The sequence below is a fragment of the Nannobrachium achirus genome (genome assembly GCF_963921795.1).
Source record: "Nannobrachium achirus genome assembly, chromosome: 15".
NCBI lineage: Eukaryota > Metazoa > Chordata > Actinopteri > Myctophiformes > Myctophidae > Nannobrachium > Nannobrachium achirus.
In genome coordinates this window covers 2,741,409-2,756,136 of record NC_137822.1, presented here as the reverse complement: position 1 = coordinate 2,756,136, position 14,728 = coordinate 2,741,409, and the positions used below count along the sequence as shown (strand labels likewise).

General features: G+C 44.2%; 1 protein-coding gene across 1 annotated transcript; it reads right to left on the bottom strand.

The window, feature by feature from the left end:
• Nucleotides 1-1,768: 1,768 nt before the first annotated feature.
• On the bottom strand, nucleotides 1,769-14,131 carry hapln1b (hyaluronan and proteoglycan link protein 1b; the record flags this gene model as incomplete). Its single annotated transcript, XM_080742597.1, has 5 exons — nucleotides 1,769-2,058; nucleotides 3,344-3,646; nucleotides 6,276-6,474; nucleotides 7,602-7,765; nucleotides 14,026-14,131. The coding sequence occupies 5 exons, from the start codon at nucleotides 14,129-14,131 to the stop codon at nucleotides 1,769-1,771; spliced, it is 1,062 nt and encodes a 353-aa protein (XP_080598723.1).
• Nucleotides 14,132-14,728: the final 597 nt, after the last annotated feature.

The window sequence follows — 14,728 nt, the reverse complement described above, 5'->3', positions numbered from 1 at the left end:
AAAACTATTTATATAAAAATAGCAGTTTCTGAAGAATTTCTCTCTTCTTTTTAAAGGATCTAAAACTAGGAGCTGCTCGGCTGTGTTTTATGTCTTATGATTTAAGTCATCATGCTCTGCAGTCTAGGTTCAAGCCAAGCACTGAGATGCAGCAGCAGCAGCAGCAGCAGCACATCTACTGAGCACTGTCATTGCAGCTTGACATATACTTACTGTATAGTTAAAGTAACAACGCTTTTCAGCACAGTACAGTATTTTATGCCAGGCATTTTCTATTGCTGTATAGGGGCATACTGTCTGCCTATAACCCCCTTATGACCATCAAAGGCTTATTGGGCATCTTTTATACGTTAAGTGCAAAAAGAAGTATATATAATTTATATTTTGTTTTTGTTTTGTTTCCTTTTTTCTTTCTCCTTTCAATCGAGTTAAAGGGATACTCATGGACGTGAAGAAAACTATCCCTTTAAATCAGGTATTAATCTAAACTAGGGAATCTGGTATAGTTTGAGAGGAAAAAAAACAAACAATAATGTAAATATTTATATAAAAGATATGCATTAACAGTAACATTATTCAAGATACTCGTATTCTATGTAGTAATTTAAACGTTAATGGCTTTCTATTCATTTTTTTTATCCATTCCCGTGATGAGATTGATGTTTGGTCCGTACACAATACATTAATATAAAAAATAAAACACTGACGAAGTTATGGTGAAGTACAAAGTAATAGCACCTTGATAACTCAAGACAGCAGAGATTATTTGAGCTGTGTTAAGCTTTTGTTGGCTTTGTTGTTTTACATAAAAATAATTAAAACATAAACAAAAACTTAAGTGCCCTATATATCGGTCCGACCATGAACAGAATGCACTGTAATGTTTAATCTATGCTTCGCCGCAAGACGGTGTCGCATGCTAAAAATACCCCAATCTGCCAGCTCACGACGCGCCGGGGTGCCGATGCGATGTGAGCTTGTAGATCTGGCATGTTTTGGCACACGACGACACTGCCGCGCAACGGGAAGGAATGGAGGCTTAATGTTCCGTTGTTCTAGTCATGTGACCCCAGTCATGTGACCCACCAAGTCCTCCGTTGACAGTGTCACTACAGCTCTGTTGACAGCCGGTTTCCATGGTAATCTACAGTATCTCTGGCCCTGCATAGGAAGTTTGATTAAATAATGTGAACCTTAAATATGTGTGTAAACTACTAACTGTATCCCTCGGAGATTAAACAGGTCCTAAGATTCCCAAAAAAACATGGTTTCTCGAACATAACTGACGACAACACTCATCTTCATAAAATAAAGGATCATATCACAGTTTAATGTGTTTTGTTCATACCAGATGCACCCTTTCCAAGGCCTTCTTCCTTCTCTCTCTCTCTCTCTCTCTCCGCTCATTGGTTCTCTAGTGTGTGTGTGCGTGCGTGTGTGTGTGTGTGTGTGTGTGTGTGTGTGTGTGTGTGTGTGTGTGTGTGTGTGTGTGTGTGTGAGTGCGTGCGTGTGTGTGTGTATACACGAGGTATTACTATCCATGTGGAGACCCAATATCCCCGTGATAGCAAAACCTGAATGACTTGAGTGTCTATCTATGTATGTTGTGTGTGTGTGTGTCTGTGTGTGCGTGTGTGTGTGTCTGCGCGCGTGTATGTGTGATTTGTATGTGTGCGCCTGTGCACGTTGCGTGCGTGTACATTTGTTTTCCGGCTCCCGACTCATAAGCGTATCGTTCGAGTGACGCGGCGTCCTGCCTGTGCGCGTCTCAGTTTGGCCCCTTGAAGCAGTACACTCCGTACAACTTGTGCTTTTTGTCGGGGAAGCCGTTGAACCTGACGGCGGCCTCCGTGGGGCTGCAGCGCCTCCGGGGGCGGGTGATGGGGTAGCGGACGCTGCCGTCGGCCAGCCAGCCGGCGTCGCAGCGGTCGAAGCCCAGCAGCTTCCAGGCGGCGTACATCTGGCCCACCTTGGCGATCTGGGCGCCGTCCCGCTGGCACGCCCGCACCGCCTCGTCGTAGGTCAGCTTGGTGGGGTGGATCAGGTAGTAGAATCGACCTGGGGGTTTAAAATAAAAGTACAAAATGTTTGAAAATAGCAGATTTACAAGCTCACAATGCGTTGCGATGTGAGGTGTTATGAGCTTGTAGATCGCAGATCGGCTATTTTCAAATAGCCATGGTATAAAATAGGGTTAAAGTGGATCAATGTATGTTTTATAATACAATCATTTATATCTGCAAAGTAACTAGTAACTAAAGTTTTCAAATAAATGTAGTGGAGTATATTTGGATCTGAGATGTAGTGGAGTAGAAGTAAAAGTATTGGAAATTGGAATTACTCAAGTAAAGTACAAATACCTCAACATTAAGTACAGTATGTACTTAGTTACTTTACACCACTGACAATTATTATGACCGAAACATTTGCAATTGACGATATTATCGCGATAATCAAGAATATCATTATTCTGTGTGGAACGTTCGCCAAAAATAGCCGATCTACAAGCTAGTTTGGCTATTTTTGGTAAAGAGATTTGGTAGAGAGTGAAAAAAAAGGCTGTATCAAGGATGTTATTTACAGGTCCGATTTACCAATTATAAAGTGGTACCAGATATGCAGCTCGGCAAATAACAATTTCACGATAAATAAAATCACACACACACAGCACACGCTCCTTTTTTGAGCGCTGCTCCTGAATTGAGCTAAGCTTCAACATCTGGCTTTGTCTGGGCCCCAAAAAATGCCCAGGCCCCAACAAATGGCCGGGCTCTGATGCGTGGCCTACATCTGGCCTACACCTTGGCACAGAGCGTGCAAAGTTTGCTGTACGCCCAGAGGGTCAAATTGGCCAAGCTTCACCTGACGCTTAAAGAGGTGGTGCCATAGTTTTGTACTTTTTCATGTGTCTAGGAGGTTGAAAGTACTTCATTAGACCCCCTGGTGTGGTTTTTATGAGCAATTATGTATTCTCTTGGTATTTGTTTGTTTTCTCTTGGAGGCTGTCACCTTGTGGTCAAAAGTGTCAGTTAAAAAACACACATACTTATTACATCACAGAATCAACTCCTCCCCTAATTACCATTCACCCAACACTGTGGGGTGTGGCTAACTTCAGCTGGGTCACCACCCACCATGACATCCATGCATACTTAATGAACTGGGGGTGTGGCCACATAAAAACCCAGTTTTAACTCTTTCTGTATACTTTTTTGGAAAAAATCATAAAATCATAATACCTGATAATCATGTTTTAGAGGGGGGAAAATCATGGCACCACCTCTTTAATGAAATTCACTCATAAACAACACGGCGCTCACTTCGCACTCTGCGCCATTCTTACCTTTGTAGTTGGAGGTGAAGCAGAAGACGTCGTATTGATTCTTGTCCTTGTCTCGCAGGCCGTAGTTGCGGACCCCCGGCACGGTGTTCTTGCCTCCGCAGGGCTCGCGGGGGTTGGTGATGGGGTACTGGACGGAGCCGTCGCTCAGCCAGCCCGCGTTGCACCAGTCCAGCCCGCCGCGCCACGCCTCGTACAGCTGGTCGAAGGAGGCCACGATGGCGTCCTGCTCGCGGCACGCCCGCTCGGCGTTGTAGAAGTTCAGGTTGTAGCGACCCAGCCGAGGGAAGTATGGGAACACGATGCCTGGACGGAAAGGGTGAGACGCAGGGGGTCATCAATCAGTACACGGACAAATGTGTATTTGTTTCTGGTAATATGTAAACATTCGGCAAAAAAATAATTTTGACAAAAATGTCTCCACCACAAGCCAACATGGCGATGACTGCTGAGACGGCATTTAGACAATATATGTATTATTTTCTGTTTACTGTTTATTTTCATTCAGTTGTTTAAGCATGAGAGCATGAGCCCTATCTTGCGTCCCGACTTGCCCTTTATCCCTAAACCTTTTATTTGCCATTTTTTTACTGTTTTGAAAAAAACATTTTTAAATTGTTCAAATTGACGATCTACAAGCTCACAACGTGTCAATGTAGATCGGCTAGTTGAACTATTTAAAATTTCTTTTCAAACATTTAGGCATTTAGGCAAGCCAGGGCCCAATTATTGTTTAAATTCTTTCTACATTGTTCTGGCTCTGTGTGTAAATAGGTCTGTTGGGAGGTCTGTAAGGGAGTGCTAAATTTAGTCTGACCACAACCCTGAGTCTACCAGAGCACAAGGACAAGCTGCTCCAGCTTTACAAGCTACACCAACACTCAATGAAACTCTAAATAGCAAGTTCACCCAAATGAAAAGCATCCACGCTTAACATAGTGTCATGGGGCCAGGAATCTGCCGATCTACACCTCGTAGAACGCCTATTTTTGGCCTCCGACGCCGGCTTGCAGCTCGGCGTATAAAATGGACCCTTTGTCAGCCTTCTGGTTGGTCTCTGACTGACCATAACAGGCTCTTTCTGCCTTGTTCTGCCTTATGGTTGTTTATGTTGAATTTGCTTAAACATAATTTTTGGTTAAAAAAGAAAGAAAAAACATGATATGCCCAGTCACTATACTGCACCATGTTTAACTGCGGCATTGACAAAGGCTCAATTCACCCTTTGTCAAGTCCCGCCCCTCTTCGCACCCATTGGTTGCTGTGACAACAGTCCTTTCTCTCCATCCACTACCATTCAGTTGCTTCTTATTGTTATTTTGTGTATTCAATTCTCATGTTAAACCTGGTGTCAGTAAAAAGGAGCTTCTCAGGTGCAGTATAGTGACTGGGCATGTTGTTTGTATTTCTCCAAAAATGATGTTTTAGCAAATTCAACATAGAAAAGACCATTCTGGGATGTCATACCTTCGGTTATGTGTGAGGTGTTGGGATATGAAATTCCTCATTCATGTCTGATACTATACATGGCTCACATGGAGGAATCTGTACAAGCAGGGGACAAATATTTACAGTAACTAAGATCCTCCTGGTTGCTGCGAAAAAGGCAATTACCAGGAAGTGGCTCAAGGATGATATCCCGGACTACAAACAATGGAGGACAATCATGGACAATATTCAGGACATGGAACAATTGACATTTAATTTGAAAGTAAAAGAAGAACTCTTTAATAAAAGATGGGAAATAGTTATGGGAGTAGACAAATATTATTTGAAATAATAACAAATACTGTCCATAATAGGCCTAACATATAACAAAAATATCTGCTTCCATTAAGACAGATTAATAGTGAAAGGACCACTGCTCTTCGAGGTGCTGCATGCCTGAAGAAGGTATATGACCAAAAGCTTGCACTTTATTTAACTGAAAATAAAGAACATGATTTTGCACACTTTATTCCCTTAAATATTTCATTAGGACAGATTTAAAATAAATGTTTATACTTGGCATTCAATCACTAAACCCCAGCATCCCTATTCTAAGGGGATATTCACCAAAAGTAGCAGATTTACACGCTCACTACAAGATGCTACAAGAGCTTGTAGATCGGCTATTTTTGGTGAAGAGAGTTGGTGTATGGAAAAATAACTCAAGTACAGTGCAACTCAGGGGTGTTCTGTGACGCTAGAGTGCCACCCATAGGATGGAGTTCTGAACTGAACAGAACACAGATAAACTAGCTGTTATGTTATGATGTTAACTGACACTGTAGAGACACTATGTGTTCGTGTACAAGTTGGAGCGCTCCTGTTCTTGGGAGCGTGTGTGTCTGGGGCTCGCGCTGTCCACAGATGTGCCGTTTCAACGCTTCGGTATTTGCTGCGCGCGATGCCGTCAGCGGTAATTATGGTTATGGGGTCTCATCATAGAGTTATAATAAGAAGTCTCATACTATTACTAGCCCTGCTGCTAGCAGCATCTCACACCAGTGCATGTGCTTCCTTACCGAGGCTCCAACATCACTGCGTTAATCGCACGTACACTCTGGGGAGGAATGCAGGCTTGAGTGAGAGATGCGCTTGCCCAATGGCGACACAGAGGCTGCACTCACTGCGTGTGTGTGTGTGTGTGTGTGTGTGTGTGTGTGTGTGTGTGTGCGTGCGCGCGCGCGTGTGTGGTAAAAGTCGCACATGCGCAGATCCTGTTCGAACTGAACGAAACAGCACGCACATGCGCAGATCCTGTTCGAACTGAACGAAACAACCTTTTCCCACTAGACGGGACAAAAGCTGAAAGCTGTGCACTGGGAGCTCATGTGCTTTGCACACGGCTCCAAAAAGGCGGAACCAGGCGGGACAAGGCAGAGAGAGCCTGCTGGTTGGTCAGTCAGGGACCAATCAGAAGGCTGACAAAAGGGTGCATTGGGCTTCATACCTTGGAGGTCCAGAGACACCACTGACGTTCCGTCCTCCAGGCCATCGATGACCTCACACTTATATCTCCCATAATCCTCCAGGGTGAGCTCGGTGATGACCAGCGAGGCGTCCATTGGCGAGGAGCTCTGCAGGTAGACGCGCCCATGGAAACGGCCGTAACTCCGCTTGTGGAAGTCCATGGAGACGAAGACGTCCACCTGTAACCACAAGAGGGCGCTCACAACGTCACACAGCGCCCGGTCGCCTTTGAAAGTCCTGTGCTTATAAGTCTGGTTGATCTGTTCACGTGGCGTACGAAAGGAATTGAAAGAATTGCAATGTCACCTTTTATTATTATTGTTAATAATAATTATTATCATAGAAGTGCAGATAATCATGATAACACATACTCTCAAGTGTAATATTGCGATTATACAACAGTTACCCTTAAAGCTAGGTTAATTCACTTAAGTTTCAGTTTTCATGTAGTTGACTGGCAGGGGCCTATGGGGCTTTTAAGCCGTGACATCATTTTGTAGGCAGAGGAGAACTCTGCCCCCAGAGCATTTTCTGTCCCTCGCTATTTCAACAGATCCGAGACAAAAATAACGACTAAAGTATAATTCTAACACTTTACTTTCAACAACAAAGAGAAGAAAAATGTGTAAATAGTAAAAATAGTAAAAAGATTCACGGAAACTGGGGGCAAAAATTCTCCTCTGCCTACAAAATGATGTCATACTTAACAGCCCCATAGGCCTACCATGATTGGAGGAAGGCCCCACTCTATCCTGATTGGAGGAAAACTTGGTGCCACACAGTTTTTTAAACTGTTTTTCTTTTCTCCTCACAAGATAAAGCTGAAGTCCAAAATATGGACCAAACACTCTATAGTAACTAGTCGGAACATAGACCCATTTTGTTATTATGTTGAATTAAATTAAATCACTTAATATACCTTTAAGAAAACATGTCAACTTCATTTAATTGTAATTAAGATATTCAATTGAAATGTGTACTTCTATGGTCATATTTAGCTATACTATGTCCCTAAACTTCACAAAAAAACTGCCATCAAGCATATATAGGGTTGGGAGAGGGAGCCCGGCAGCTCTTTCGCGACCGGCACAGCTGATTTCTTTGTTTGATGAGACCCGTTCCATAATGCTCATTATCATCACGGGTAGAGAGCTATTTCAACCAATCAGATAGCTTCGCAGTGACATTAGTCTGGCCATGCCAGGCTATAAAAGAATCAGCTAAATGGTCAAATCGATTCTGAAACAATTTCTCACACAAAATCAAACATTCTGTGATCAACGTAAAAAAAAAAAAAGTGTTGAACCTCTTTCAGGTAGTCTGCGGTCAGCTTGGTCCATTTGATCCTCATCTTGGGGTTGGGCGCCAGTGACTGGTCCCTTTGTATCTTGCATGGTAAGGTGGCGTTGCCCCCTCGCTGTGACACCACCTTGGTCTGCTCCGAGAGCACCGACAGATGAGGACCATTCTCTGGAACACGGCAACAAAGAGAGATAAAGGTTATGCTCAGTGTTGCCATCTTCAGCTTATTATAAGCAGCTTTGGGCTTTATTTTGTGTACAACTGCTTGTAAATATTGGTAGTTGCGGCTTTTGGCCCCAGGCTAAATACAAAGAAGACAGAGGTCATGGTGCCCGCTGGCCTGGTGGTCAAGGCGCATACCACATACTAGGCTATGATGCCTACTGGCGTCGCCGTTTCGATTCCCGAACCGTACGACCTTTGCCACATGTCATTCCCCATCTCTCTCCCCATTTCCTGTCAGTCTACTGTCCTATCAATAAAGGCATAAAAAGCCCAAAAACAAATCTTAAAAAAAAAGAAGACAGAGGTCATAACCTATAACATCCCCCAAGAACATTCGCCCCTGACAACAACAGGGGGTACTGCGCTAAAGGAGGTCGGTGACTTTAAATACCTAGTAGGCGCATGGGTCGGCTCCACAGAAAAGGACCTTTAAGTGGGGAAAGCACTTGCCTGGAGAGCTGTTAACGGCATGACTAGAGGGTGGAAATCCAAACTCCCCAAACATATCAAGATCAGTTTCTTCATTGCGACCGTGGAGTCCGTTCTCCTCTACGGCTGTGAATGCTGGACACTAACGCAAGCCCTACAGAAGTGCCTGGACGGTTGCTACACCAGAATGTTACGTGTGGTACTGAACATCAACCAGGACGAGCACATTAAAAGCGTCTGTACGGGGCAAGCTCGTAGATCAGCTATTTTCAAATGGCATAGGCCTATAGGTTTAAAGTGCTCATGTCGTGGCTTGTTTTCATAGACTTGATAGTTACATAGTTACTTGATTATTTCGCAAAAAACTACAGCGCTTGTTATGGCACAGCCGTGGGTATCACTTCTACACGTTTCCAGGTATTCAGAGCACACAGAGAATAGGTTCAAGGTTCAACTTTATTCATCAGCAATACCAATTACAAAGTAAAGGGCATGTAAAATGAATTGTGCACTAAAACCATCACAGCAGCTACAGTCTCAAGAGTTGTGACATTAAAACCTCAGTGTTAAATGTGATAAATAAATACAATCTATATTCAAATCTAAACTACCTGGAGCTGCATGGCAGTCAATAATATAGCAGCATACAAACAGCACTGGTCCACACAGGCAGTGTATTTGTTCAGTTCTTGTTCATTGCAGCCAAGTAGGCTGCTGCCACAAGACACTGGCCTGTGCAGGGGCGTCACAAGGGGGGAAAAGTGGGACTGAGTTACTAGGGCCCATGGTACTGAAAGTAGTACTTTCTACGACGGACGTATACATTCACTACTAACTGATACGGTCCCGCCCCCATCTTTAAGTAAAAGTATCAATACTGCAATGTAGGAATACTTTGTTACAAGTAAACGTCTGGGGTTGAAAATGTACTTGAGTAAATGTACAAAAGTATTGGTATAAAAATATAAATATACGTAAAAGTACTCATCATGTTTTCAAACGTACGCAAATCTTTTGAAAATAGCAGATCTACAAGTCACATCACATCTATTTAGCATAAATGTCTTGCCGTGCCTCTGTGCTGTTTAAATGTCTGACTAATAAAGTCTCCAATCAATGAATCAAAAGGCTTGGAGGTGGACTGGTCAATTTATAGAAGCAGCACATTCAATGAGAGACTCATTATGCTGAAATGCTCCACAGATTGGCACTGGAGCTGCATTACCGCCTGTGGCCATTAAACTAATTAACACTTAGCGGGGCATTAATTGATATGATCTGACATACAGTATAGGCCTACAGATTATTGCTTATTGCCTTTTTTGAGTTTCGCTTTGCTGATGACAGCAGCTCTACAAAATGTCCCCCTGGGGATCAATACGGCATTTCCATTCATAGATGTACCGTACTGTGTGCTGTATTACTGCGAACAGCTTCTAAAACGTCTAGTTCCATTCCTTGATTCTGATTGGCTGGTGTCCCTTTAATTGCTGTGGTATATGAGACTATAATCCACACCTTGAATCAGTTTGTATCAAACCCAGGTGAGTTATTTCTTTCCACAGTGTTCCACAGTGCACCAATTATCTGCACCTGTGCTGTTGTTGTCAAAAAAAGCTGGTAACTACTTTATTGTAGCTGGGAACTACTTTCTTGCAGACATTGTAGTGAATTATTAGTGAAATAGTTTTAGCAAAGCAATAAGCCACGCGAGGCATGTGGTTACCGGTATTTTATAACAGCTGAGAGAGTTGGAGACACATGCCTCTTGTGGCTTATTGCTTCATTATGGACAGGCCAGACACATTCTGTCTTCAGCATCCTCTGAATCTCCCCTGGGTAAAATAATGTATCCATTTCCCCCAGGGGAGCAGGTAAGGGTTAAGTGCCTTCCTCAGGGTCACATGGACTGGGCAGACCGGGGGGGCCAACCTTTGATCTTCCAATTCCCAGGTAGCCTCTCTACCCGTCTGTATGTCTCAGCTATGGTCTGTATTTCTCTACTCGTAACCGTCACTGTATCTTTGTTTCATGCCAACTGTGGTGTTGCTGTGAAACCTGAAGTTCCCTTTCGATCAATGTCTCTTGTCAGCCAGCCAGTCAGACAGACAGACAGACAGACAGACAGACAGACAGACAGACAGACAGACAGACAGACAGACAGACAGTCAGTGTGTGTGTGTGTGTGTGTGTGTGTGTGTGTGTGTGTGTGTGTGTGTGTGTGTGTGTGTGTGTGTGTGTGTGTGTGTGTGTGTGTGTGTGTGTGTGTGTGTGTGTGTGTGTGTGTGTGTGTGCGCGCGTGCGTGTGTGCGCGTGCACACGTGTGTGTGTGTGTGTGTGTGTGCGTGCGTGTGTGTGCATGTGTCTGTCTGACTGTCGGTGTATCCAGCTCTACCTTACTTATCTGCTCTACTATCTTCCTATCCAACCAATCATAAACTGTCATACAATATAATATCTTCCTATCCTCCAATCATAAACTGTCATACAAGGATACTATCATCCACCAATCACAAACTGGGTCTAGTTCAGTTCCTCATTTCAGTTCAGTTTAACAACAACAATTATTGTCAAAGCAACATATTCGTCCACTGATGACCTTGTCTAATCATTGTCTAATCACATTCTCTACTAACATTCTCTCATTGTGTTCTCCAATCTCCAAACACATTGTCTAATTATGTTCTGTAATCACATTTTCTAATCAGATTCTCTTTAAGCTTCAGGCGCTCTTGATTTTCTGCCTCATTGATTTCTTTAAGAATGTAAAGGAGTCAATACAAATAATCTCGGGTGGATTACATAATAAAACGCAATACGGCAAAGCAGAGTGGCAGGCATACAGGCAGACAGACAGACAGGCATACAGACAGACAGACAGACAGACAGACAGACAGACAGACAGACAGACAGACAGACAGACAGACAGGCAGACAGACAGGCAGGCAGACAGACAGACAGACAGACAGACAGGCAGGCAGGCAGGCAGGCAGGCAGGCAGGCAGGCAGGCAGACAGACAGACAGACAGACAGACAGACAGACAGACAGACAGACAGACAGGCAGGCAGGCAGGCAGGCAGGCAGGCAGGCAGGCAGGCAGGCAGGCAGGCAAATATGAGAAATTAGCATTTTGGCCTGATGCATATCAAGCTGGGGGTTCTTGAAATGAAGTGTGAGAATCACTTTCTCCTCATCATAATGACAAACAGGCATATGTTTTTATTCAAGTGACCAAGATTCAAGTGATGAATAGCATAATTAGAGAGTTTGTATTTCCTTTTAACTCTTATAAGAGGGAATAACAAGTACATCATCAAAACCAGCTGGAGGATGATAAACAGTCTTGCAGTGTAAGTGTGAAATGTACTGGTGTTGAAATCTGAGCATTTCCTCAGAAAGAGTCATTCACTCACTATTTGCATAATCTGCCTGCAGTTGTAAAACACACGAATCCTTGCTCTAGGCACAGCAGCCATATTAGAAAGAAAAGGGGCCTCTTTCTTACTTCCTTCACTGGTGTTACCATAGCCCCATATAGAACCTCACCCTAGCTCCGCTGGCGATCTGTTGTTAGCTCCGTGGTGAGGTCCTATGGAACCATCGGCCCGCTGTCGAGTAACAGCTCCACAGCGACGGGGGAAACCCCTTTCCCAGACATAAATCCAAAAAATAAGGGTAGTTCCATGGTCGCCGAGCATAGTTTTCCTTGGACCAGCACAAGAAAAGTATACACCGGCACTTGGAAAACAGTTTAAATCGCTTATTTAATCGCGTTTTCCCATTCAACCCAGAAACCCCCCGGCGGCAGTTGCCAGTACTGCTTCCTATTATGCTACAATGCGAACGGAGCAGTACTCGCACCTGCCACCGGGGGCTTTTCCGGATTTAATGAGACTAAATAAGCGATTTAAACTGTTTTCCAAGTGCCGGTGTATACTTTTCTTGTGCCGGTCTAAGGAAAACCGTACTCTGCGAGCATGGAAGTACCCTTATTTTTTGGATTTATGTCCACGAAAGGGGTTTCCCCCGTCGCCGTGGAGCCATTCCTCGACAGTGGGCGGATGGTTCCATAGGACCTCACCACAGAGCTAACAACAGATCACCAGCAGAGGGTGAGGTTCTATATGGGGCTAGTGTTACCATTGACACTAATGAAGGCTCTGCTCCATTCTGGTCAAACAGAGTCTTGGTGCTGATACTGTGCATGTTGGCTCACTGGAAGCACTCTGCTACACCAGTGGGGTTCCAAATGGACCTACGAGTGTGTAACGCTGAGAGCGTAAAAAAACAGGTCCATTATTTGGTTCCATTTGTACAGTTATGGGGGTCCTTGAAATTAAAACGTTTGAGAACCATATTGTGCTACACTAAATGGGACAGAGCCTTCATCAAACATATAATTATCCAAAAGTCTGTCTGTCTGAGTGTCTGAGTGTCTGTAACAGCGTTTCTCCTCAATGGCTGGAGCAATTGATCTGAAATCGCATCACCATTAGAATATGAACACACCTGACATAACTGTGAAGCCCGTTTGTCACTTTCACAAATCGTATGCTGTATATTAGCATTTTCTGTCTGTCTGAGTGTCTGTAACAGCGTTTCTCCTCAATGGCTGGAGCAATTGATCTGAAATCGCATCACCATTGGAATATGAACACACCTGACATAACTGTGAAGCCCGTTTGTCACTTTCACAAATCGTATGCTGTATATTAGCATTTTCTGTCTGTCTGAGTGTCTGTAACAGCGTTTCTCCTCAATGGCTGGAGCAATTGATCTGAAATCGCATCACCATTAGCATATGAACACACCTGACATAACTGTGAAGCCCGTTTGTCACTTTCACAAATCGTATGCTGTATATTAGCATTTTTATGGTATCCTATGCTGTATATTAGCATTTTCTGTCTGTCTGAGTGTCTGTAACAGCGTTTCTCCTCAATGGCTGGAGCAATTGATCTGAAATCGCATCACCATTAGCATATGAACACACCTGACATAACTGTGAAGCCCGTTTGTCACTTTCACAAATCGTATGCTGTATATTAGCATTTTTATGGTGTATCTACTATCTATTCTGCATCTAGCATGAGGCTTATATATTGCATCTAGCATGAGGCAACATGTTTAGCATATGAACACACCTGACATAACTGTGAAGCCCGTTTGTCACTTTCACAAATCGTATGCTGTATATTAGCATTTTTATGGTGTACTATCTATTCTGCATCTAGCATGAGGCTTATCTATTCTGCATCTAGCATGAGGCAACATGTTTAACCAGCTGTGTGTGTGTGTGTGTGTGTGTGTGTGTGTGTGTGTGTGTGTGTGTGTGTGTGTGTGTGTAGGTGAGGGGGGGGGGGGGGGGGGGGTTGGGGGTCTGGCCCTGTTACAAATGTTGTCCAAAAATCATGCAGATCGGTACACAGTATCTCTGTAGCCATTAAACGAAACGGGTATTTCTTACATTGATGCTCCTACATTTTATCATGTAAGCACCAGTTAAAGTTACTTTCCATCCCTCATATACTGTGTGCACAGTGCACACCCCATAACCCACACACTGCACATCATTTCAGAGCTCATATCTTTGAACGGGTAAGGGCTAGTTAGTATAATTGGTAAGACCTGTGAATAAGGAAGAGGCCCAATTGTGGCGGCTGTGCATAGAGCCTATTCAGCAACGGCCACTTTCTTTTTTACTTGAGTTGAAAGACACACGGACCCACGCACACACACGCGCACACACAGAACATGCTGACAGCTACTGTACCTGTGACGTAGATGGTTCTAGAGACCTCCAGGTCAGGGTACAGTGCGTCAAGGTTGCTCGCCACACTCAGCGAGACGACAGCACACAGGAGGAGCACAGGAATCATCTTGGTTCACCGGGCTGGGCTCCGATCGCTGCGGGGGACAGACAGGGAGCGAGGTTCGTCGTTAATTGCTTGTTATAGCGGTGTGAGCTTGTAGATCGGCTGTTTCTGCAGCGTGACACAGCTGCACACAACCAAGTATACAGTAGCCTACTGTAAGTGCTTACGACCCACAAGGCACTTAATAATCTGGCTCCCCCCCTACCTCTCTGATCTTCTCCAACATTATGTCCCCTCCCATTCCAGTCAAGACAACCTCCTGGAGGTCCCCAAGAAGACCAAGTGCCATACCTGGGGGGACAGGGCTTTCTATGTTGCTGCCCCCTCCCTCTGGAATGCACTCCCCAAACATAGTAATGACGCCCCCCTCCCTCCCTTCCTTCAAAACCACAATCAAAACCCATCTCTTCAGGATAGCCTTTTCCCAGCTGAGGTCAAGTTGACCCATTTAGTTCATCCCTTACTTTGAAGGGGTGAAGGGGCACAGAGTGCCCGGACTTCCTCCCATAGACCTCCGCTCTTATTTTGAAGCTTTAATTCTTTCCGCCTCAACACAGATGTAGTTTAGAAAGCCACCAAAATGGCGGCACCCAGCAGACA